Source organism: Danio rerio, chromosome 6 (genome assembly GCF_049306965.1).
Source record: "Danio rerio strain Tuebingen ecotype United States chromosome 6, GRCz12tu, whole genome shotgun sequence".
In the NCBI taxonomy this organism is placed as follows: Eukaryota; Metazoa; Chordata; class Actinopteri; order Cypriniformes; family Danionidae; genus Danio; species Danio rerio.
The window spans coordinates 43,143,356-43,167,432 of record NC_133181.1 but is presented as its reverse complement, the minus strand read 5'-3'; the positions used below and the strand labels follow the sequence as shown (position 1 = coordinate 43,167,432).

The 24,077-nt window shown below is 36.8% G+C and overlaps 1 protein-coding gene across 2 annotated transcripts; it reads right to left on the bottom strand.

Moving 5' to 3' along the window:
* Positions 1-1,156: 1,156 nt before the first annotated feature.
* frs3 (fibroblast growth factor receptor substrate 3) lies at positions 1,157-23,978 on the bottom strand. Of its 2 annotated transcripts, none has more exons than XM_021477232.3 (8): positions 23,224-23,978; positions 20,298-20,422; positions 16,974-17,062; positions 16,696-16,882; positions 15,071-15,232; positions 12,909-13,030; positions 9,534-10,451; positions 1,157-8,031 (listed from the first exon to the last, which is right to left on the bottom strand). In XM_021477232.3, exons 3-8 carry the CDS (start codon positions 17,037-17,039, stop codon positions 7,603-7,605), a joined length of 1,884 nt encoding a protein of 627 aa, XP_021332907.1. In that variant the 5' UTR covers positions 17,040-17,062; positions 20,298-20,422; positions 23,224-23,978; the 3' UTR covers positions 1,157-7,602. The 2 variants fall into 2 exon arrangements, with proteins under 2 accessions (XP_021332907.1, XP_002662545.2); XM_002662499.8 differs by having other exon boundaries at positions 23,655-23,978.
* Between the last annotated feature and the right edge of the window lie 99 nt (positions 23,979-24,077).

The following is a 24,077-nucleotide window of genomic DNA, read 5'->3' as shown; positions in this document are numbered from 1 at the left end:
TCCCTGGAACATAATTAATATTGAACTGTAAGCACTTCTCTTTTGTGTCGCGTCCTTAAAAAGCCCAAATACAGAAACAGACGAAGCTCTGTGGAAATAGTAGGATGGCATTTCTCCCTCTACTATAACATTACAGCGCCTCTAGCCACGGCCCTTAGCTGTGCAGTGTGTGCGCGCGGTAAAAGTACATTTGTGATCTCACAAGGCCCAGTAGTATTTTTTTTGTGGTCCCCAAAATTCGTTCAGTGTAGGCTTTGCAAACCTAACACTGTAAAAACCAAGGTTTCCCTTTGCATTGAACTTTGGGCTTTTTACACTCAGAGATGCTGTTTATGTTCACACAGCTATTACACACCAACTAAAGTTTAAAAATATGATATCGTAGTGGACCATCCCTTTAAGTAGATTTTTCTGGTATTAGTACTTTACTCCACTACTTATTTTTTTGACAAGTTTTTACTTTCTACTCCTTACATTTTTAAATCAGGCTTGTTAGTTTCGTTTTCATGTGTTTGGAGGCGCGACTTATATTATTTCTTGTCATTGGCTAGTTTATGAAGATTATATGAGAAAGGCCAAAAGATGAGACAAACGAAGTCAGCGAATTTAACCTGAATGAAGCTGCTGGGAATAATTTTGCTTGTTCGGATCACAGGTAAACAAGAGAGACACATTCCAGTTCAAAAACATGCCAAACAAATGCTAAACATAAACAATCTTTTGTCCACTTCCAATCTTACTGCACAGGTTTTCTCTGGTCTTTCAATATTATACCATGAAAATAGAGCTTTTTTCTAAAGATTTGTACATTTAATACTAAAACAATCAAATACTTTATAAAAACTTTATGCATTAAGATTTATTTCTGATAAGTTCATATTTCCTAATACAGAATTTATGCTGTTTCACAGTTTTTTTTTGTTTACATATTTTTTATTATTTTGCAAATAAGCATATTAATCTTAACTTAATGAAGAATGCTGTGCAAGACAGAATCTCCAAAAGATCTTTTTTTTACAAGCGTATGCTTTGCTACCATCTAGTGGACTAAGTAGACAGCTGCCAAAGGAAATGTACAGTACACAATGTTCACTTCTTTCAAGCCTCCTCAATCTTGTTCTCAGCCATTCAAACACGCACCAAAGCAAACGCTTGATGACATTTCCAGTTTTAATGTTGACATTACATTTAATCACATTCATTTTATTATACAAGCCTTTCTCTTCAAAAGTTTATATGACTGAAAATAACATTCAACATGGGGCATGCCTGCTTTGCATTGTAAGAACAGGGAAGGGTTGCGACCGCAACATCAACAGACTACAGGAGATTTCTGTTCATCTGTTTTATAGAGACTGCAATGTCCATCTAATGGAATGACCGTCGAGGCGTTGCTCTTTCTACAAATGGGTTGTGGCAAAAAGTATAGTGTCTGTTTCGCCAACACAAACAAACACAGGAGAAGCTGACTGCAACTGCATACCCATATATGTTATGTACATACACAGAATTACATACAAGAAAATGTAAATACTGTATATAAAGAAACGGAATCAAAAAAATCGAATCGAAATCGGAATTCTTGAGACGAAACTTGAACATTAACACATCTTTTTTTTTTCATCAGGGAGGATAGAAACATTGAGTGTAAATCACCTCATTGGAGCATTTTACAAGTCCATCTCTGTGTGGTACATTCATACAGAGAGTAAGACGGTTTGAGAGCGAGACAGTTTTGAGGAGCTCAAGAAATGCAGTCTCTGGGTAAAGAGTCCATGCACGGCCGGCTTCTCTTATTCTCTTGACACATTTGAGACACATTCACATTAATGTACAGTACATCACAGTCATTGAGCTTTGTCTAAGCTTTATTATGACAATGTAAGTCTACCGCCAATAGGACAGGTCATTTGATAAGGTCACTACGAAACCTTCTTCAAGTGGAAAACCATCCCAGATTTACATGAGAAACTGAATTCGAATCGCTCCAGAACTAAGAGGTTTAATGTTGCTTACATGAAAACAAAAAAATGAGAGGTTAAACTAGTTCCCATTTAAGGTCAATAAGCACATTTATTATAGAGCCAGATCAGTCTCAAAATAATATATTTACAAAATAAAACTCAAATATGCACAGCACAATTCACCTTTACAAAATCCAATTTGTAAATTCAAAAAACAATTCATAAATACAACTACATATACAACAAATATTTTTGGCAAATAATTGGATTTGTGTATTAATGAATGGCATTTCGAATTTACAAATTAGATGTGTATTTATGATTTGTGTTTTTTAATTTATGAATTGGATTTGTGTATATTTGAATCACGTTTTAAATGTACAAATTTGATATGTGTATTTATAAATTGAGTTTTGAATTTCTACATTGGATTTGTGTGTTTATGATTTGCGTTCTGAATTTCCGAATTGGATTTGTGTGTTTATGATAGTGATGCAACCGCTTTCACTATTAACCGCGAATTACTTTGTCACGGTTAATTAATCGTAAAGGCTTCTCAACACCGTGTTTTTGCATGGAACAAAACTGCAGAAAGTTGCATGGAACAAAACTAAACAAAGTTATGCCAACAGTGAGCTAGTTTGTACAACAAGACTAATAATCTAGCACACTGGACTGACTATGACTGAGGCTATAAAGGCAAGCTTGTTCAAGTTTGTTATTTCCAATGGAGCCATGTGTACGCAACGAAACGCGTTCATGCTTTTCAGGCACACCTAGTTGAGAAGACGGGGCTTTTGTGACCGGGGGAACTGCATACGGCTAAAGTTGGAGGAAGAAGCAATGAAAAGTACACAGGTTTGCAAACCCACTTTAACCCACTTACAAATAATGGCAATGATGAGAGCGATCATGTGGCGAGTGTTGATCCGCCAGACGAGATCAATCGAGTGTTTTTAAAGAGAGTGCTGAAAGCCTCAAGTTAACAGATTAGATTTCATACTGCACACAGAAGCAGCATGTCAGCGTGAGGCGTGAGCATCACTGAAGCAGCAGTGTCGTGATAGTTTTGGCACTGGATGTAATTTTGCTGCGCTGCTCACGCTCAATTAAAAGTGACAATGCATTGATAATGACCAAAAACACATTGAAGCAATTTTACCCAATAAATGCATCAGTAATATCCACTGACTTTTATATAGTCAATCAAATTAACTTTTAAAACAGCAACAAATATGTATTTACTGTAGGCCCGAACTACAAAACCAAATTTAAAATAATTTTAGTTTTAAACTAGTGGGGTTTTAAAATCAATGAATGCAAATAATCGTGATAACGATGAAACCGTGATTATTTCTTAGACTATAAATCGCACACCTATAATTTATTATCGTTGCATCCCTAGTTTATCACTTGCGTTTTGAATTTCCAAATTGGATGCGTGTATTTATGATTTGCGTTTGGATTTTGCGAATTAGATTTGTATATTTATGAAATCGTGTTTTAGATTTACGAATTGGTTTTGTGTATTAACTGTGTTTTGTGTAGTTTTGTAGACCTTACAAATAGTTTTTTGTAAATGTGAATTGTCCTGTGCATGTATGAATTTTATTTTATAAATGTATTATGTTTTGAGACTGATCTGGCTCCATACAGTCAGATATTCTATTTCTTGGTCACGTTTGATTTCACAGAGGGATTTTTTTTACAGTACTTTCAGATGATCGCTCATCCCATATTACAATTTCAGTGCAGTTAACCTGGGTCTAACTCCTGAATATTAATGAAACTAAATAATGTGATTGAAAGGTATAAAAACATAAAACAAACCAACCAACAAAACAAACACAGTCCGACCTCACAAAGCTGTTATACGAATTGTCTGAAATATTAATCTATACGATTTAATTCACATGAAAACGTAAAATTTTTAAAAACCCCATTGGGGGATGAGCAAATCGTGCTAAAATGTACGAATGAGATCGTACAAACCAGCCACTAAATTATAAAAGTTACGAATTGTGAGATTGCGTTGGCAATTACACTTCAAATCGGCCCCACGTGATCAACACAGGACTCTAGTTAGTATGTGCTACTTTAAAATACCTCTATAGCTACACGTTATTTAAAAACAAGTGGACGAAAAATCACTTATGGCACAATCAAGTTCTCTATGATCCCACACCTACAGACAAGATGACTAGATTATTATTTTTTTTTCCTCAAGCCTGGTTTAAATACACATATAGCGCATGTTTATCAAGATGAGGCCTGAGAAAGACTGATCCAGTCCTTTCTGAATGCACACACGACTCGTATCACAGAAAATGTTCTTGAACAACTCAACAAATTCTGATATGACTCCATTAGCTGTTATTGCAAAATGTTTATCATACCACAATACCAAAATATAGATGTTAAAAACTAGATCGATCCTCTGAAAAGTGTCGAAAAGTGTCCAAATAGTTCATCATCGCATTCTTTAAAGTACAATAAGCATGTGTAATTGTGATTGTGAGTGTAATATGTTGATTTTATTTGGACTTACTATTTGGCAGCGATACTGTGTTGAACTGCAAGGCTCTCGAAATGTAGTCTTTTTTTTTTAGAGTTTTAAATTTTAAAAATATTGGTGACAAATAAAAGTTAATCACATCTATTATTCTACACTTTTTCATATATAAATCTAGATGTTTATTTGAATATTTTCTTTCAAATATGGCTTCTTGAAGAACATTAAAATCTACTGTGATTTCTTTTAATGATCTATGCTTGGAATTAAAATACTATGTATAGCGTATCTTGCGTTACATGCTAGTTATGATCAACTTTTTGTTCAGACTCACAAAGCCCTGCGCTCAGAACAATATGGCTGCCTGTGAGATTTAGTAAAAACCAGCAAGATAAAAAACCTCAGCTCTTCCCTGAGAATTAACCATCGTTTTAATATAAATAAAGCTAAAAAACATGGTTACTGTAGTTAAACCATGGTCACTGCAAATCAATCAAGCAACACAAACCATCCCAACAGACACACAACATCATAAGACGTAAATATAAGGTTAGATTTAGGTCACCAGCATCTAAGGACAATGTTATTTTGACGTCCAATAACTAAATGAAATGACGTTAACATTTTGTTGATTTTAGGTTGTGTTGGAAAGTGACCAAAATCCAATGTCCAAAATCCAATATTCGTCAGGTATGACAACCAAAATCCAACATCTAATAGATGTCATAGTGGTAACATCCACACAATGTCAAGCTGTGGCATCATTAGACGTTGATATTTTGTTGGTTTTAGGTTGCAGCCTCTGTCTAACGTTGGACATTGACATCGGCCTGATGTTGGGTTCTGACGTCAACTGGATTTTCATTTCCGAATAAAATAAAAAAAACAACCCACGACGTTGGGGTACAACGTGAATTTGACATCATGTTAGTGTCTTGTGCCTGCTGGAAAAGTTTAACAATAGTATTTGCATGCAAATACCAAATGGTCACATGAATGGCAACAAAAACATAGTGACCACACTTTACTATAATAAAACCATGGTAAATTTTCATAAGAGTTGAGGTTCCTAGCAAAATTTTAAACAACTTAAGAAACTTAATATAGCTACATCAGTATCATTGCTGAGAAATAAATTCATTTTTAGGGCTGTGTTAACGTGCGTAAGACGCAAACGTTAAGACTGAAAAACAAAATAGATGTATAATCATTTTAGAACACTATCTGTGTTATAAAAATAGCTGATTTATGAAATTCTGATGAAGACAACTAACAAAATAACTAATTGAACTAAACACAGTGGGATTTCACTGGTAATGCATTGACTTGTCTGGTTTTCTGTGTACTTGTAGACAAAATATTTTCAAGCCCTGAACCGATTGTGATGAAATTGTAAAGAACAGCTGCATTTATGTGTGTGTTTTACATTTTGCTGATTGTTAGCCCTAAAATTCAACATTTACCAATGGCACATAGTTCAATATCATTATAATTTTTGGCACAATATGTTTAAATACAGTTATTATTCAACATGAACCGCAGTTCAAAAAAGACGATAAATTATACCAAGGTAGATTCTGTGGTCTCACCTTTGGTATCTCTAAAACAAGTGACGACATATTATCTACTACAAATGATTGGAATACAAAACAATAAATAAATTAAGTAACAGACAGACAGCTACATAAATAAATAATTCTAAATTAAATATAAATATGTTTTGCCTCATGATTCCTGGCATGATTTTTTTCACGATATAAAAAAATAATTAACATTCTCACCTCTGAATAATATGCATATGGTGCTTTACGAAGCTTTACAAAACATAGATGTACATAAATACACTCTTGGATTCACAGAGAATTGTCACTCTCGGGTATATTATGACTTTAGGGATGTGAGAATAACATATTTTTATTTACGTACCACTTGAACAGCCTACAAATAAATTGTTTATATTTTTTCAATGAAAATAATTGATATTTATGTCAATGAAAGAGTTTTAAACTTCTTTCCTTTTTGACCCTTTAGTACTCAATTTTTTGGGACGATGGGAAATTATAACTGAAAAGAGATGGAATAAGCAAAAAAAGGCAATGGTGCTTGAGCAGATACTGAACAAAATAAGCACATTTCAGAATAATACTTAGTCTGGGTCAAAGTCTTGTTCTTAGATTCAAAAACATCAAATTATTCATCCAAAAACCACCGCAAACCCATAAAGATGTTATGGATGGCATTTTGAATTACTTTTAATAATGTAAACTTTGCCATGCTTTATATGGGAATCATGAAATTAGGGGAGGCTCAGTTACAATTAGAGAAAGGTAAGTGCAAAATGAATTGACCGAATCAATTCCTGAGCGTTGGAGAATCAAGAGGCATTCAAAAACTGAACAAGCACAGCTCTCTTCACCTTTATCGCAGCCTCTACATAGCTACATATGAAAACTCAAACTAACAACATGAGAGAAACCGCTGCAGCTTCTTCATCACGTTGAGGACTTTGTCTTCAGTTAGATGAAAACTTTTGATAATTATGAAACACTTATGGTGGATTCAAGTCTGTTCTGCTCAAGTGTCGAAATATTATGCTGATATCCTGGAATGTAAAGGAACAGCCTAAATCTAAAAAGCCTCTACTCATGCTCTTCATTCAAAATAGATTTTGTTTTCCATCATCTTGCAGATTGCTATTTTTATTTTCGAGTGAACTATCCCTTTAAATAATCAACAAACCATAAAGGAATCAAATCTAAAATCAAGCATAAGACACTGTTGATTGTTTCCTGAATGAAGTATTTTTGTCCCGAACCCAATTCTTTGGCCCTAATCCCAGTCAGCAGCCAAAAACCATGTTGATAATAAGTACTTAACTATTATCTCCCGACCTTCCCACGCAAAAAGTGAGAAAAAATAAAATAAAATGCTCAGTGCTCAGATCAATCGAGTTACTATTTCATCAAGCAGCAGTTGGTATGAGTGTAGAAAATGAGAAAATAGAGGCTTCACTATAATGGTGGGAGGAAAACACCACCAGAACTCTCTTTCGTGAACATATTTTCCCTCATTTTTTTTTTTAATTCCTGGCGTACCTGTAGCTCTCTCTGTCCCTGTTTTTCCCTCTCACAGAGGCAAGTCGGTGCTGTTGTGGCGTGTTTTCCGCGAGGTGCCGTCATCCCGAGGGAGAGCCTTCTGGAGGTTGGACATGGCTGCAGTTTTCTTTAGGTCAATCACTGCGTAACACTCTCCTCTGCGGGATGATGGAGGCGCTGCGGCGGCTGCCATGCCCCGTTTGAGGGGTGGAGGTCTCTGTGGTACCGGAGCGCCGCCGCTGTGTCCCGAACATCCGGAGGGTTCCCCCTCCAGGTCCACCTGGATGTAGTTGAGCTGTCGAGAGGGAGGTGGAGGCGGGTGACGACTGTGCTGCTCGCAGATGCTGCTGCCACGTCCTGCTCGCTGACGTCTGAAGTCAAAGTTGAAAACTCGGTTGGCCCTCTCAGGTGGGTGAGGGTGAGGAGGGCAAGCATGACGGAGACGTGTAGGAGGTGGTAGCTGTTGGAGATTGCGTACATTTCTGTGTTAGTATTTACTAATCACATGGTTCCCACATGCTTTGACCAATGACCTAAAGTGCAATTAATAGGATTTAATAGGTTAATGATGTGAACTAGGCAAGTTTGGGTTATTTGGCAAGTAATTGGACAACAGTAGTTTGTCCTGTAGCAAAAAAGGTGTTAAGGATCTAATAATACTGAACTTCAAAGAAGAAGAAAAACTAGATTAAGTAGATATTTCCCTTTGTATCTCCTAAATTTGGCAGATGTAGTGGGGCAAAAGGGACTTTGGCACATTTATTTGGATTTTGTCCTGTTCTTTATGAGTTTTGGTCCAGCATTTTTAAATTGTTTTCCAGTGCTTGTGGGACCAATATCCAACCTGACTACAATTTGGCTCTTTTTGGATATTCTTATATAATGGACATCTTTCCATTAACCCAACAGCAAGCCCTGATGGTTGGCAAGATTACAGCTAAAAAGATGATCTTACTTAATTGGAAATCTCCAAAGGTTCCCTGTTATAAGAGATAATTGAACGAGCTGCTTTATTTCATTCAAATGGAACAACTACGTCTTGAAACTTTACAGAAAAAAGCTGAAACCACATGGGGACCTATCTTAAAACTCTTGGGAATTTAGCATTTTAAGTTTGTAAATTTTCATCTCTAGCCTATAAAATAATGATACTAGCTTTGTAAAAATGTGAATATTGTCATCTTTTCTTTATATGTTTATGCTACTTATGTATATACATGTATTTATATTTGGTAACTGAGACGATCCTTCTTTTTTCGTTTTTGGGGGGTTTAATGTCAATTATTCTGTACTATTTTTTTCTTCCTTTTACTGGTTTTGTACTATTTTTCTAAATATCATAAAAATGTTAAATAAAACAAAATATTACAAAAAAAAAAGAAAAGAAAAAGTCCTTGCTCAATTACACATCACTTGGGAAATATTTTATATATATATATATATATATATATATATATATATATATATATATATATATATATATATATATATATATATATATATATACACACATATATTTATGTATATATGTTTATATTAACCCTAGGAATTCCAATTATTTTTGTATCTTTAAACATAAAAATGTTTAATTTCACTTACTATTCATGCACTGTAATAATTGTTTAATAAGAGTCACTGAAATTGTTATTTTGGGGGTTGCAATTTGGAAAGTTTGGGAACCCCTGAATTAATTAATAGAGCTGAAACTCTTGAAGATTACCATGATACATATTTTTGATAAAAGCATAACATAAATATTCTCTCAAGAAAATGAGTTGTCTTTTTTCTATATATTATTATTATTATTACTACATCAAAATATTTACAATAAAAATACACTAATTAAATTTAACCTACCATGTATAAAATTTAAGTAATTCACTCCTGAAATCACTATTTTACACACTGACTTAGATTTATCAAACGGACTCCATGCATTAGCCTGTACTGTCATTAACACACCTGTTCAGTGTTGACGTAGTTCTGCAGAGCGTCTCGATGAATCCCGCCACCGCCGCTCTCCTGATGATATCCGTTAGGGGTAGCGGGCCCTTCTGAATACTCATACTCATCATACTCTTCTTCCTCTTCCTCCTCATATTCGTCCTCATCCTCGTCCTCATCCTGATCCTCTTCTTCCTCCCGCTGGAGTGCACGGTATTCCCAAACTGGAGGGAGCGACGGAAGGTTTTCGTAGTTGAGCAATGCTGTGCGCCGATGACCGGCGGCCACCATTCCTCGGTCACAGCCGTATCCCTGCGGAGGCAGTGAGGAAGTGTGTGTGTGTGTGAGTGGGAGTGAGTGTGGATGCGTGTGTGTGCGTGAGTCGCCCGTGGTGCTGCTGCTGCTACTGGAGCCCAAAGACTGAGACTGAGACACGGTGCTAGGACTGAGCCTTTGCCTCCGTGCCCCTCTGAGTCCGTTGATGTTCTCATAGGTCAGCTGGCTCTCCGGACACGGCTCCATGCTGGGGTGTCTGTGCATCAGGTGATGGCAATGGTGGTAGGAGTGTGTGTTGCACATGTGTACAGGAGGAGTCTCCTCCCCTTCGGTTTCAGAGCTGCCGTCTGGCGCTCGGAGCGAGTGAGGGACGTGGCGCTCTCTGTCTCTTTCCATTAGGTGGCGCTGTGCTGGGGTCGGGCCCAGCATGAACTTCACCTCCTGGGCTCCGGGCTGGAGGAAGACCTGAGGGTCTTTGTGAGGGTCGTCCAGCGGGCAGCAGTGCATGCCGGGCTGGCCTGGGATCGGGCCCCCACGTATGGTGGTGGTGGTGGTTGTGGCTTCTGGGTAGGTGGCAGGCCGCACTTCGGGCAGGGAGTGGACACAGTGGCGGCTTGACAGGTCAGTTTCCATCCCGACCGTATTCACGTATGTATGGGTCTGGCAAAAAAAGCAGAGGTAACTGTTAGTCTTCGCATTCTAGTGTTGAGTCATGATACAAGTCTTTAGCTTTAAAGGTATTCTACTGCGCCTCTGCTTACAAGATGTGATACAGTAATCTTCTCAGGTAACCTCCGAATGCGTCACATGCCATTTATTAGATCATACTGCCAATGCTCATTTTCTCTATGTCCATTTCTCAGTGAATATACCAAAGATTATAGAATACACAAGACATGTCATTCTTTTTATATGTGAATAATATGGTGAATATAGCTCCGCCTACTAGTACTGTTGCCAATCATCGATCGCTATGTGATGAAAAACTCCGCCTACTAGTACAGGAGCCAATCATCGATCGCTTTATGGTAAAAAAAAAGAAGCTCCGCCTACTAGTACAAGAGCCAGTCATCGATTTTTAAAGACTGATGATAGTGTGGGGGAGGGGCTCGGACCAGACGTGAGTTTCTGCTGATTTTATGTGATTTGGATGTTTAGAAATGAAACTAATAAGACAGTTATTGTTTATTTTTATAAATGATTCCTAATATGAAATTCAATTATAAGCTTGGCAAGCAATTTTGGAGAATTTGATGTTTCCTTATTCAAACAGAATGCCCGAGCATACAGCCTGAGAGGTGTTTCAAAGATGGCCAATGAGTGAAATGACTTGGCTTAAAGAAACTTTGATACAGTCAATAATATTTGATGCATATAAATTTAATGCACATTGATGTGAACAGTATAACAGTAGTCCATCACTATTCGCAGGCTCGCAGTTTCGATCATTTGTTTGTGTAATTTGAAATCCTTTTTTATACAATGGATTTTGTTTTGCGCCCTGATTGGCTGTAGACCACTGCCAATCAATCTCCTCCGTGCCTTGTTTCCTGTACAGTTCAGAATGCTTTCAGCTTGCCAAATGTACATAAATCTCCGATCGCTAGCAGTGTGACTCTAAAGTGCTGTACTGTATGTTTGCAAGTTTTCTCCCCACAATGTCAAAGAAAGGTTCTACACTGTCAAAGGCACCTGGGGGAGCACCCAAAAGGCAGCAGAAGATGCTAACCATCGCACAAAATGTAGAACTTCTGGACATGCAACAGGAAGGTAGAAGTTACGCGGCTGTAGGGTGCCATTTTGGAATAAATAAATAAAGATCAAATGGTTTTGATAAACGTTTGGTCACAAAACATCTTTAGGAATAGAAAGATAATACATTAAAATTTAAATGAGTTGTTGCAAAAACAAATTGCAAACTACAAATCTTCAACTAAATGTTTCGTTTCTCTTCATTTTTCCTGTTTATTAAAATTATATTTAATCATATTGATTTGGGTGTAACAATTTTGTACTGTGATATTAAGTTTTTTTTACTAGACTAGTTCCAGTTATGGCTTTGGCACTGACTAATCTATTAATCATTATTCCGTCGCAGGAAAAGTCTGTCTAAAATCCCTTTTGTTTAGACGCTGCCTCTAGAGTCACTGACTGGTTGAGCAGCAGCTTTCAGAACAGCCAGACATATAATCAAATACTACAGAATACACAAGACATGTCACTCAGATCTTTTTGAATGAGGAAAAGTGTAACAGACAATATAGTGAATAAAGCCCCGCCTTCTAGTACAGGAGCCAATCATCTATCACTATATGGCGAATAAATCCTGCCTTCTAGTTCAGGAGCCAATCATCAATCACTATAGACTGACGATACTCCGGAGAAGGGGCTTAGACCAGTCGTGAGATTCTGCAGGTTTTGTACGATTTGGATGTTTAGAAATGAAACTAAATAGACAGTTGTTGTTTAATTTTATTAGTGATTCCTAATATGAAATTCAATCTATTCAAACAGAATGCCTGAGAGGCGTTTCAAAGATGGCCACAGAGTGAAATGACTTGCCTTAAAAGGACTTTGATAAAATGTTGAGGCTCCTTTGAATGTAAACAACACAAAGTGAATTACAGCTGCAAGAGCTCCATATAACTATTTGCTATTATCATGGTCATCTTCATTATAGTTTACAGGTCACAGTGTAGTCATAGTGGCTGGTGAGTTCAGAAAATTTACTGGACATAAATATTTTTTCACTAGCATAATACTGTATGTGCATCAAACACATCTAAATCTATTTATTTTTATTGTTATTATTTTATATAACAGTATAAAATGCATGTTCTAATATATTGGATACACGTTGTATTGTTCACATTAATATTTAATTCATATTTTATAATTAGCATTTTATGAAAAAGTAAATTACAAAGGAATGTTTATGACAGACTTCTCATTATTGGGAGAACATTTCTATTGCAAAATTGTCTAAAAAGGTATATTTGTCTGTCAATATTTTATTTGTTTTGATATTTTGTGTCTGCCAATACAATCCTGCTTGAGCATTTGGTTCACTTCAGGAGGCGAGTGTGTGTGTGTGCACAGGCAGGTGTGTGATCTCACTTGGTCATCGAGTCCCATGAGGCTGTGTCTGTGGTCGTTGGTGAGAGAGGGCTGCGATGAGTCTGCACTGATTGGGTATCCTGGGTATCCATTAGGAAAACCCTGCATCGGGAAGGCAGGGGCTACACAAACAGACCAGAGCACAACACACATAAGCAGGTGACAATGAGGTCATCCTCCCATCAGCTAATACGTGCTGTTGTATATGTGTGTCATGTGCAAGATGAGTCATTAATATTTTTGATCCGGATGATGACAAACCTGCGCATTTCAAATTTAAAAAAAATGTATTTAGTCTATACGTACAATATCTGTGGTTATGATATATTTAGACAAAGTTATACACTCACCAGCTACGTAATTAGCTACACCTTACAAGTAATGGGTTGGACCCCTTTTTGCCTTCAGAACTGTCTTAATCCTTTGTGGCATAGATTCAACAAGGTACTGGAAATATTCCTCAGAGATTTCGGTCCATTTTGACACGATAGCATCACGCAGTTGCTACAGATTTGTCTGCTGCACATTCATGATGTGAATCTCCCGTTACGCCACATGCCAAAGGTGCTCTATTGGATTTAGAAATGGTGACTGTGGATGCCAATTGAGTACAGTGAGCTCACTGTCATGTTCAAGAAACCAGTCTGAGATGATTTGCACTTTATGACATGGTGGGTTATCCTGCTGGAAGTAGCCATCAAAAGATGGATACTCTGTGGTCATAAAGATATGGACATGGTCAGCAACAATAATCAGGTAGCCTGCTGCATTGACACAATGCCCAATTCGTACTAATGGGCCCAAAGTGTGCCAAGAAAATATCTCCCACACCCTTACACAACCACCAGCAGCCTGAACCGTTGATACAAGGCAGGATGGAGTCATGCTTTCATGTTGTTGGCGCCAAATTCTGAATTCTGCAACATTTTTCCAATCTTCTATTGTCCAATTTTGTTGAGCTTGTGAAAATTGTAGCCTCAGTTTCCTGTTCCTAGCTGTCAGGAGTGCACCCGGTGTGGTCTTCTGCTGCTGTAGCCCCTCCACCACAAGGTTTGACATGTTGTGTGTTCAGAGATGCTCTTCTGCATACCTTGGTTGTAATAAGTGGTTATTTGAGTTACTGTTTCCTTTTTATCAGCTCAAACCAGTCTGGATATTTTCTCTTTTACTCTGTAAACTCTAGAGATGGTTGTGCGTAAAAATCCCACTAGATCAACAGTTTCTGAAATACACCAGCCCATCTGGCACTAACAACCATGCCACGTTCAATGACACTTAAATCACCTTTCTTTCCCATTCTAAAGCTTGGATTAACTGCAGATGATCGTCTTGAACAGGTCTACATGCCTAAATGCATTGAGTTGCTGCCATGTGATTGCCTGATTAGAAATTTGAGTTAACAGGCAGTTGGACAGGTATACCTAATAAAGTGGCCGTGAGTGTATATGATGTTATTTGTCTACATTTACAGAAACACTTAAAAGTCAAAAATAAATTTGTGAGAGACATTTAACGAATGGCGAGTGAAAATATGTAAATACGAATGACTAGGTGTTTAATGTGCTTATGTGTGCAGTATTTCTGCTGCTAAAAAAAAGAAAATACATTGATGAGACATTAAAATGAACCACTCATGCACATTAAAATGACCTGCTCATCCATATATTGCAATTGATCTGGCCAATGACACGCCAGAGATATTAATGGAAGAGTTTTCATATTCTTTATAGGTCTGTTGTTCATTAATGCTTCACAATAAGATTTAATTTGTTAACAGTAGTTCATTTAAACTAATAAATATAAATTGATTGTTCATTTCTTAGCTAATATCTAATAAAATGCCTAACACTGTTAATGTTAGTTAATGCATTAGGTACCACTTACTAATGAGACCTTATTGTAAAGTGTTATCTAATTTACCTTAAAGGCTTTTTGATGTTGAATTGGTTTGAAACATGTACTTACTTTAAACATTTATGCACAATAAACTAATACACAAAAATGTATTCATGTTTGTTAAGATACTGTACCTGTGTATATAACCCTTTTTGGAGCTTATATTGTAATACTGAATATTGTAATTGTCATGGAAATCTCATCCTGTCAGATGCCTAGTAGAAATGAAACCCTATCCATTTATGTTGGTAGATATTTCAGCTCACTATTGGGTGTCTGTGGAGTTCGAGGCATGTCCATCTCTGGTGCGTGGCCGGGTCGGGTCATGATCATGGGCTCTTCCACCACGTTGATGCTGTTACACTGCATCAACTCCTGCAGCAGGTTGAAGATCTCTTCTGCACGAGAGCACTTGAATGCAAAGATCCCTGTCGAACATAAAGAGAAGCAACAGACACTACAATGAAGCATTATGAACAATTTATTTTTTCATTCTCAGAACACTGAAATATGTATGTATATTAATATGTTGCACAAAAAAGTGCTCTTGTAGGTACCGTATAATAAACAAATTCTAAATTAAATAGATTTATAATTTACAGATTTTTTTAAACAGATACGTTATATATTTTTTTTTTATAAATATATTATATTATATAAAAAATAATTTATATTATATTTATATATCTTCTTATAAATTATGTGTTATAAATATGTGTGTATTGACCATAGTAAATGTGCAGAAGTTGATGCAGAAGACTTTTTTTTAGGTTTTTGCAACACAAATGTGTTCTTGAAGCTTCATATAACTCCAGTTGAACCACTAGTCACATGGAATGTTTTTGGTTCCTTTTCTGGACCTTTTATGCCTCAGGACCGTTGATGTCAGAGATTCAGATTTCATCAAAACATCTAAATTACCTTAAAATGTGTTGTGAAGATGAATGTAGGTGTCTGGAAATTGTAATGGCACGGGATTGAGTAATTAATAACAGAAATTTTATTTTTGGATAAACTGACCTTTTAACGCAACTGGTAAACCCTTATACTTCTCAATGACTATTCAATATCAGAGACTCCAATGCTGTCTTTGAGCAGTTGGTTTTAAACCAAATATGGAGACACTGTTACAAATTTTGGATGTGAACATCTAAATTTAAAAACTACAAGATTCTTAAAATCGTCATAAGACAAGAATGGGTGTTGATCAACAGATTTTGGACAACTTTGATGAAAAGTTGATTTGGATTCACTGAGTACTGTGTATATTGACTGTGACAAACATCTCTGAGCAAACGCACAACATTCACATGAGCATTTGTCAACCCAGGCTCATTCTGAAAATGTACCGTCCTTATTCCCTAAACCCAACCAATAGTGTTTTCAAAAGCACAGATTGACCCGCACACCCACTTACCTAAACCCAACATACCTAAAAGCAATCCAGAAAAAGAAAAAGCCCTCACCTGACTTTTTCTATATTTTAGATTTTACCACATTCTCATGCTGTTATTTGTTTATTTATTTTTTTGGCTTTTGTTTTTGTCTTGTATGCTTTGTGGAACCGTTCCTTACTGAACTGGAACCCCGTCATCGTGGTCTCAAATCCGCCAACATACATGACGAGCTATTTGGACAAACTGGTAACAGCGGGGAAAGCCGTCCATACAGAGGTCAGGGGTTAGCTGGTATGCGCAAAAAGGAATGGCGTCATACTGTCCTGTAGTGTTTGTTTTAAAAACAAAATGCAGCTATATATACTTCTGGCTACATAATTTGCAATCTCCAGAAATGTATATAGGGCTACGTTTTCAGAATGAGCCTATGTTGGTATTTGTTTTACATTCAATTCAGAAGTAACATCAAGATATGATATTAAGTATCATCTCACCTTGTCCTGTCTGACAACGGCGGCCGCTCTCGAAAGAGAAGAGGTTGGAATCATAGCCGTATCGACGCAGGCACAGGTACGGCCACCGGATGGCGTCCCGTTTGCGTGTGTGCAGAATGAGCTCAGTCTGCGTGAGCTCCATTGTTCCTGAGCCCAACTCATTTCCCTCATCGTCCACATTAGTCACCTGTCAAACAAAACCGGTAACAAGGATCCTACATTTATGCCACAGAAAGGTTTGTTTTTACAAATACTAAGAGTGAACAGATTAAATTCACCTTGAATTTGTTAAGATGGTTGTCTTGGATGGCGTCTCTGTATAGACAGCTCCAGCAGCTCCCCATAGCTTCAGCAGGACAGCTGAAACCTTAAACGGGCGACAAACAGGGGTCAGTTGAGAATTGAAGGGATAGTTTATCCAAAGCTGGAAATTCTGTCATCATTTACTCACCCTTCACTTATAAAAAAAAAAAAAAGTTTGAGTTTCTTTTTTCTGCTGAAGAACAAAAAAATATACTTTGAGGAAAGATGGAAACCTATAACCATTGACTTTCATAGTAAAAGCAAATACTGTGAGTCAGTGGTTACAGACTTCCAGCTTTCCTTAAAATGTATTGGTGAATTACGCATGAAATATGGTCAGGATGACATGCTGAAATTAAAACTGAGCTTGAACACTTTCCAAGAACACTCTGTAATTTGAACAGCATAAATGCTTATGTTAGTCTGTCAGTTTCTCCTTATTCCGAGGTTCACATAATCTTGGATCCGGCACTTATCCAGAGCAGATGGTTGTCATGGTTATCGATGAATCAAGAGTACAAGACTGATTTCTGCAAAGACTTTAGTGACAGATAAGGCTCTGCATTATCCTGTCAGCTAGTCTAAACACTTGCCCAGTGACATACATAGGCCCCGTTTACACTATTATGTTTTGCTACGGTTACACCTTCCGTCCACACTACCCTGGAGTTTTTGAGCTCTGAAATAGAGCGTTTAGAAAACGCCATTTTGGTTTTTGTTGGTTCGTTGCTGCTCTGTATCAGTGTGGATGGGGGAAAACGGAGACATCTGAAAACAAAGGCGGGGCTGCAGACATTCGCCTGGGGCTTTTTCTTCAATATTAAGTGCACAGAGTTCAGTCTTGGACCCTTTCCTTAAGATCAGACTATGCAAGTCAAACAAACTGCCGAGGTCACGTCAGATAAATATTCAAAGGGAACAGTGTAGGCTACTTTATAACCTCATTCACATCACCCTGGCTTAGTTGTTTCACTATCAACAATAAAATGAAAACAGGATGTAAGGAACTGCCTATTTTCATTTTGATATTAACCTAACAGACCATAAAAATATTGAGGCGTCATGTAGCTACTTATTTATATGACCGTCATCTTCACTGTATGGATATTTATAACAAAACAGAGACTATAACATCACTGCTTCCTTTCACTTTTAGGGAAAATGTGAAACACAACCCAGTCTCTTTCAGTAATTATGTTTTAATAATCAATAATGGTCATTATAAAAGTATAAAGTATTATAAGTATAAAGTAAAAAGTTTATACAATATAGTAAATAAAGGCAAGCAATCAGTCAAATGTGCAGAATCAGTGTGAGCGGCTACATAAATGAATATATTAACTTATCCTTGTGCTCAGCCAAAACACGTTACCTAAAAACCAAGTAATAGATTTAAAAGACCATTAGACAGAGACCTGATGAAGTAAATATCACGTTTAACAACTATAGTGAGATGAAATCTAGCAGAAGATTCTTGATGAACTGTCCGATGTGCGTTGCTCTCATCTAGCGAGGTGTGCTCAAAGTACCCGCTGACTGCCTGTACCTCAGACACGTCATAAGCTGTAGCGCATGCCAGTGTGTGTGCGTGGTCACTTGATGTGTGTTTACAGTGGTGTAGTGTGGACGGAGAGCTTTTCAGAAACGCTAGGTGAAATGCCAGTGTGGACGTGCATCGTTTTCATTCTAAAACACCATTTTAAAACTAAAACGTATTAGTGTAAACCAGGGGTGCTCAATCCTGTTCCTGGAGATCTACCTTCCTGCTGATTTTCAGTTGCTACCCATATCAAACACACCTAAACCAATTAATTAGGACCTGGGGTCCGTTCTTCGTACGTGGATTACTCAGTTAGCTGGATTTGGATATTGACGATTTGACATGATCCAGGATCGTTTCGTTCTTCAAAGCTGATCCGAGAGTTGTTGTCATAGCAACAGTTCTGCTAGCTCAAACCTGATCGGAAGCAGGTTCAATTCATATAAACAGGATTAGATCGGCTCAGTGCATGCAAAGATAAAAGAGAAAGTATGTACCGAGTTCTGATATTTTCTTACAGTAGTAGTTATATACACTTGGGAAAATAGTAAATATATTTTAACTATATATATAAAGTTATAGTTATTAATAAAATAAATAAAGTTATATATATTAATAAAACTTATGCAATCTGCACCCCCGAAATAAAAGTACAAAGACTGCCACCTGGTGGTGCAAAGAGAAAACTTATTGATATGAACTTTTTAGATCGCTTTAGTACAAATTGTGTATGATCATAGAAATGCAGAATATGTGACTTTTAAAACAATAAATAATACATTAATGCAGTCGTAAACATGTTTTGGCAGTTAATATGCCAGTGATTTGATGCTTCACAAAAGTAGCAGACGCCTTTCACAAAATCAAAATGCTTTTGTAAACATCCAGTTATTCCATAAAGAAGATTAATAAACCGGCTACTATAATAAAGAAAATCTTTTCTAAATGTAGAACTAAATACATTGATATGCATTGAAATACATGATGAATACTCTTGACACAAGTGTAAAGCCTGCAGTTCACAACAAACGTGGAAAGTTATTGCGTGTCATATTTAACAAACGGTTTACTGCTAATTTGATGTAATAATGCTCACATGGATAATTGAATATTAATCAGATGATGTCATTACGCTGCTGTGCCGTCAGCCAATCATGGCATTGCTGATCATGATTTCGAGGATCGACAGATCTGTCCTTCACAACACACGCAGCGATCTCAGATCAGTTCATCCAGACATTCTAATCTGATTCGCGAACTTGCTTGAAGAACCAAATTAAAGAGAGGTCAGTTATCAAGATTAAAAGATCCAGCATCTGCCAAATAATCTTAGATCATTTAAGCGAGGTATGAAGAACGGACCCCTGAACACCACTTGATAATTACAGGCAGGTGTGTTTGATTTGGGTAGCAACTGAAATCTGCAGTAAGGTAGATCTCCAGGAACAGGATTGTGCACCCCTCGTGTAAACAGTGTCTTACACATGCACCTTCTCCATGATGGACTCTCATCATTCTCAAAAGAATTGGACGCCCTGACTGACCATGGTTTCTCCCAAGGTTTGCGTTCCACTTCCATCTGTTTTCCTGTATTCTTTTGTGCTCAACAGAACTGTCAACAGATCAATTGTTTTTTTTTTTTTTTTACAAGTGATGGGCAAGTAAATCATGACAGAAATTCCAGTGTTATGTCAACTATGCCTTAATTAAGCAAGACATTTATAACTGTCTTATAAATAGTGCATAAAGACCAGCTCACCTGGTCCAGGCCATCAGTGGGAGTGATGCTTGCGTCAATCCCAGAATCCTCTGCTGGGTGTCATGGCGGAAGTGGGTTGTGCTGGTGAAAGCATCCAGTCCCAGTGCACAAACGTTTCATTTCTCCTATAAAAGAGAGAAAGGGAACAGGAGTTGATGAACAATCCTCTGAGTATACTGTCCTCCTTTTCAAAAACGACAGTGATTAAAACACAGAGAATGAAGTTGCTCTTCTCTGACTCCCACGGGATAAATAATATGTAATTACTTTATACTGGGAATCGTATTCTCATGTGAAAAGCAGAAAAGAGCTTATGGTGTCGCCTTCAGACTGTAAGATGAGCACAGATTCAGCTACTCGAAGATTGTCTAATAACTGATAACTTATATTTCAAGTGTCTTTAAATATCCAAAGGAAATTTGCTTTTAGGTCTGGTTCATTCATGTTTAACGTAATGCCATAAAAATAACGTAAATGTGACTTCTGTGTGTGTAAACCACAAAAGAAGTTCACATTTTGCATTTGCATAATTAAAAAAGCAAGTGAAATATTGCTAGGAGATTTTGGATGTTTTGAGTCCATCTGAACCTAAATTACTCAAACACCTCTATAAGCACAGAAGACAGACCAACATATTTGTACACTGCTGTGTTACTGTGACAACAGGTGTCATTATTACTTTATTTTTAGGTGCTGAATGACCATCAGCTTTGTTTCGTTTTTGATTCCTATACATGATTTTAGAAACATTCATGGATACAAATCTGTGGTTTATTTCTAATAGGTTTTCAAGAAATACATTAAGCCTGTTCTTAAAGTGAACTTTTTAATTAGTCGATACAAATAATTCATTTTACAATACTATACCAGCTGAAGCATCACGATAACAAATAGTACTGCGATACTGTAATTTATAGCTTAAATTATTAAGAAAAATGGTCAGAAATACTCAATATTTTACAGTATAATAGGTCTACTTGAATTTAATTCAGAATTCCCTTAATATAAAAAAAGCATTATTTGCACGCCACGTCACCTGAAATTTATTCATTAATTTTGTTTATTTTATAGATAACTGACCAACAAAAAAATGCATTAAAATAAAGATACAAATTATATCAAATAAAATTTGTTACAAAAAAGCATTTTTCCAAAAACATATTTGACTATATGAGGTGGTCAAAAATTGTTTCAATGTTTCCTGTTGCTATTTTGGGTTTTTCATCTATTGTTTTTCTTTTTTAGTCTTATCAGGTAACAATCCAAAGTAATTCAAAATTTTATTTTGTGAGTCGTTCTTTAAGAGATTGTTGTGGATGTTACAGCTACTAAACCATATTGACAGGAACAGAAATGAACCGATTCAGGTGTGCATTTGAAATGTCAGAAACATCAGAAAACATGCAACTTTAACAGACTATTAAAATGGTCTATCGTTGCACAAGCGTGTGAGCATTTTAGTGACTTTTCCATATGCAACATTATCTATTGTAGATAGACCTTTAATGGCGATACTAATGTTTACAAACTACAGTGGCAACGCCAGTATTTTGGAGCTATAGTATCACGATACTACCATAGTACTGTTAAACCATGCAACCCTATATCAAACCATGTTTTTGTTTTATCCTAAATCACTACAAGTGGTTCATACTGTATGTGTTTCACTGATTTTACATCTGTTATAAACAGAGAAGTAGCTCTGGCTAAAATGCTCTTACACAAGATGCATGCAGCTTTATTTACAAGCAGACAGAGTGGCAAAAGTTACATACTGACTGTAGCTTTAAAATAAGTAAAAAGCATGTTATTCATGCATACTGAAAGAAGGTTTCAAACACAGACACTGAATTAAATGAAACCATATAAAACTGTAAATGTTTGTGTCTATACGTTAAAAAATACAGACAAATACGAAGCAGTTGACATTTAAAAGCACTGATCATTTCATCGGAAAAATTAGTCACAGGTTAATTAAAATTTCTCTCAAGAAAATGACAGACCACATCAGAAACACATTGGATAATACTACTCCACATTACTAAACACAAGTCAATGATTAACGAATATCTGAAACATGCACACATTTTAACATGTTTTTCTCATTTTAATCTAGCTTTCTGAGCACTTTTTTTAAAAACAAGAACATCCTATGTTTAATTAATAACAAGGATGAGCATAAAATTATAAAGATTAAATATAATAATAATAATAATAATAATGATAAGCATATGATTGGTTTATTTCATACAAATCATTGTGTTGTCTAATCTTTAAACAGCAGGTTTTATAATAACTATTTCAACAAAAATGTCAACTTAAATCAAATTCTAAATTACAAATATCACAGATGGACAGATTCAAACGTTTATGAATGCCCAAGTAGCCTAATGTAATTCATATATACATAATAGAATGATAATATACAATTATTAATATAAACTAAAAAGTAATGCTAAATATTAAATTAAGAATGATTGTTTCATTAAAAAAACAGACATGATTAGTTGTGCAATAATAATAATAATGGCACAAAATAACATTTTTAAATGTGTGCCAGCTTAATTTCCACTGATGTGCAATGCATTCATAAAGTTTGTCATGCACATGAAGGCCCACTCATGAAGTTGCTTTCAACAAGCCCACAAACTGATACACACAACATAGCAGGGCCATGTAGACAAGAAAAATAAAGCTACAATGCAAAACAGAATATAATTCGTTCAATACTTGATCTCCTTTGGCTATTCAATTCAATATCAACACGAGTATGTCAGTTCATAACATCAGGCCACATCATGTATCGTACCACATAGCAGTTTGTACAGTAAACCTAAAATCCACATCCGAATCTCTGAAGTCTGTCAAGCACTATCAAACACCTAAAAAATGTGCTTTTGTCTGTATTTTACGCAATAAATCTTACATCCATCCAAATCTCGAGCAGCAGGTCTTCCGAATAGACAGACTGACAAACAGATGCAACTTGAACGTCTTGCCGCCAAGATTCAGCCATAAAAAGCGAAGAAATGCTACATAAAATCTGCAGGACTAGCTTTTCTAATGCTAAGACAGTAAAGCGGAGCACAAGTGGAGCCCGTAAAAGCAACACTTGCGGCACTGAAGGAGATGATGGCTCGCTATATGCTCCAGCCTTTGTATCGACGCTGCTGTTGCACTACCACTAACCGTTTGCAGCTGGATGCTAGTAACTATTGTGCATCAAGCACAGCACATTCACGCAAACTAATGAGATGAATGAGAGCAGGCTGCGACCGAGCCCGCGATGTACCAGCAGCAGCATCGAAACGCGTTTGGGTTACTGCAGAACAATTCGGCTGCGGTTTTGCTACTCACATGTTTGGCAATGATTGCAATACGAGGCGAGACAGATGAAGGATGCGAACAGCAGTCCACGGCGGATGCTACACCGGCGGTCGCTCGGCGCGCGCGCGGCTCGTTTTTCAGGCTTATTCCAGCGGCGAGACTAAGAAAAGGCGAATTGCGTGAAAATATAACAATAAAGGCAATTGTTTTTCCCCCGTAACGCCCCCTTGCTGCGGCACGGGCCTCTCTTTGACATTTCCCGACCACCAGGGTGAGAGTTCAGGCAGACAACGAGGGCTGCTGGAGCGACAAGAAGGTAGAGTCTGCTGGAGGACCAGAAGATGAGGTGTGAATGTGTTTGAGCATCACACGATGACGTGTTGGCAGCATCCCTATTCAAATCCAGCTTGTTGTCATTTATGGCAGACCAAACTAATTCCTGCTGCTTTTATA

Bases quoted from the DNA above. Each gene is read 5' to 3' on its own strand.
- frs3 (XM_021477232.3), bottom strand. From the start codon at position 17,039: ATGGGGAGCTGCTGGAGCTGTCTATACAGAGACGCCATCCAAGACAAC. The intron at 15,233-16,695 runs GTGAGATGATAC...TATGTTCGACAG, and splicing joins CCGTTGTCAGACAGGACAAG to GGATCTTTGCATTCAAGTGC. The intron at 13,031-15,070 runs GTGAGCTGAAAT...CTGTTTGTGTAG, and splicing joins AACTCCACAGACACCCAATA to CCCCTGCCTTCCCGATGCAG.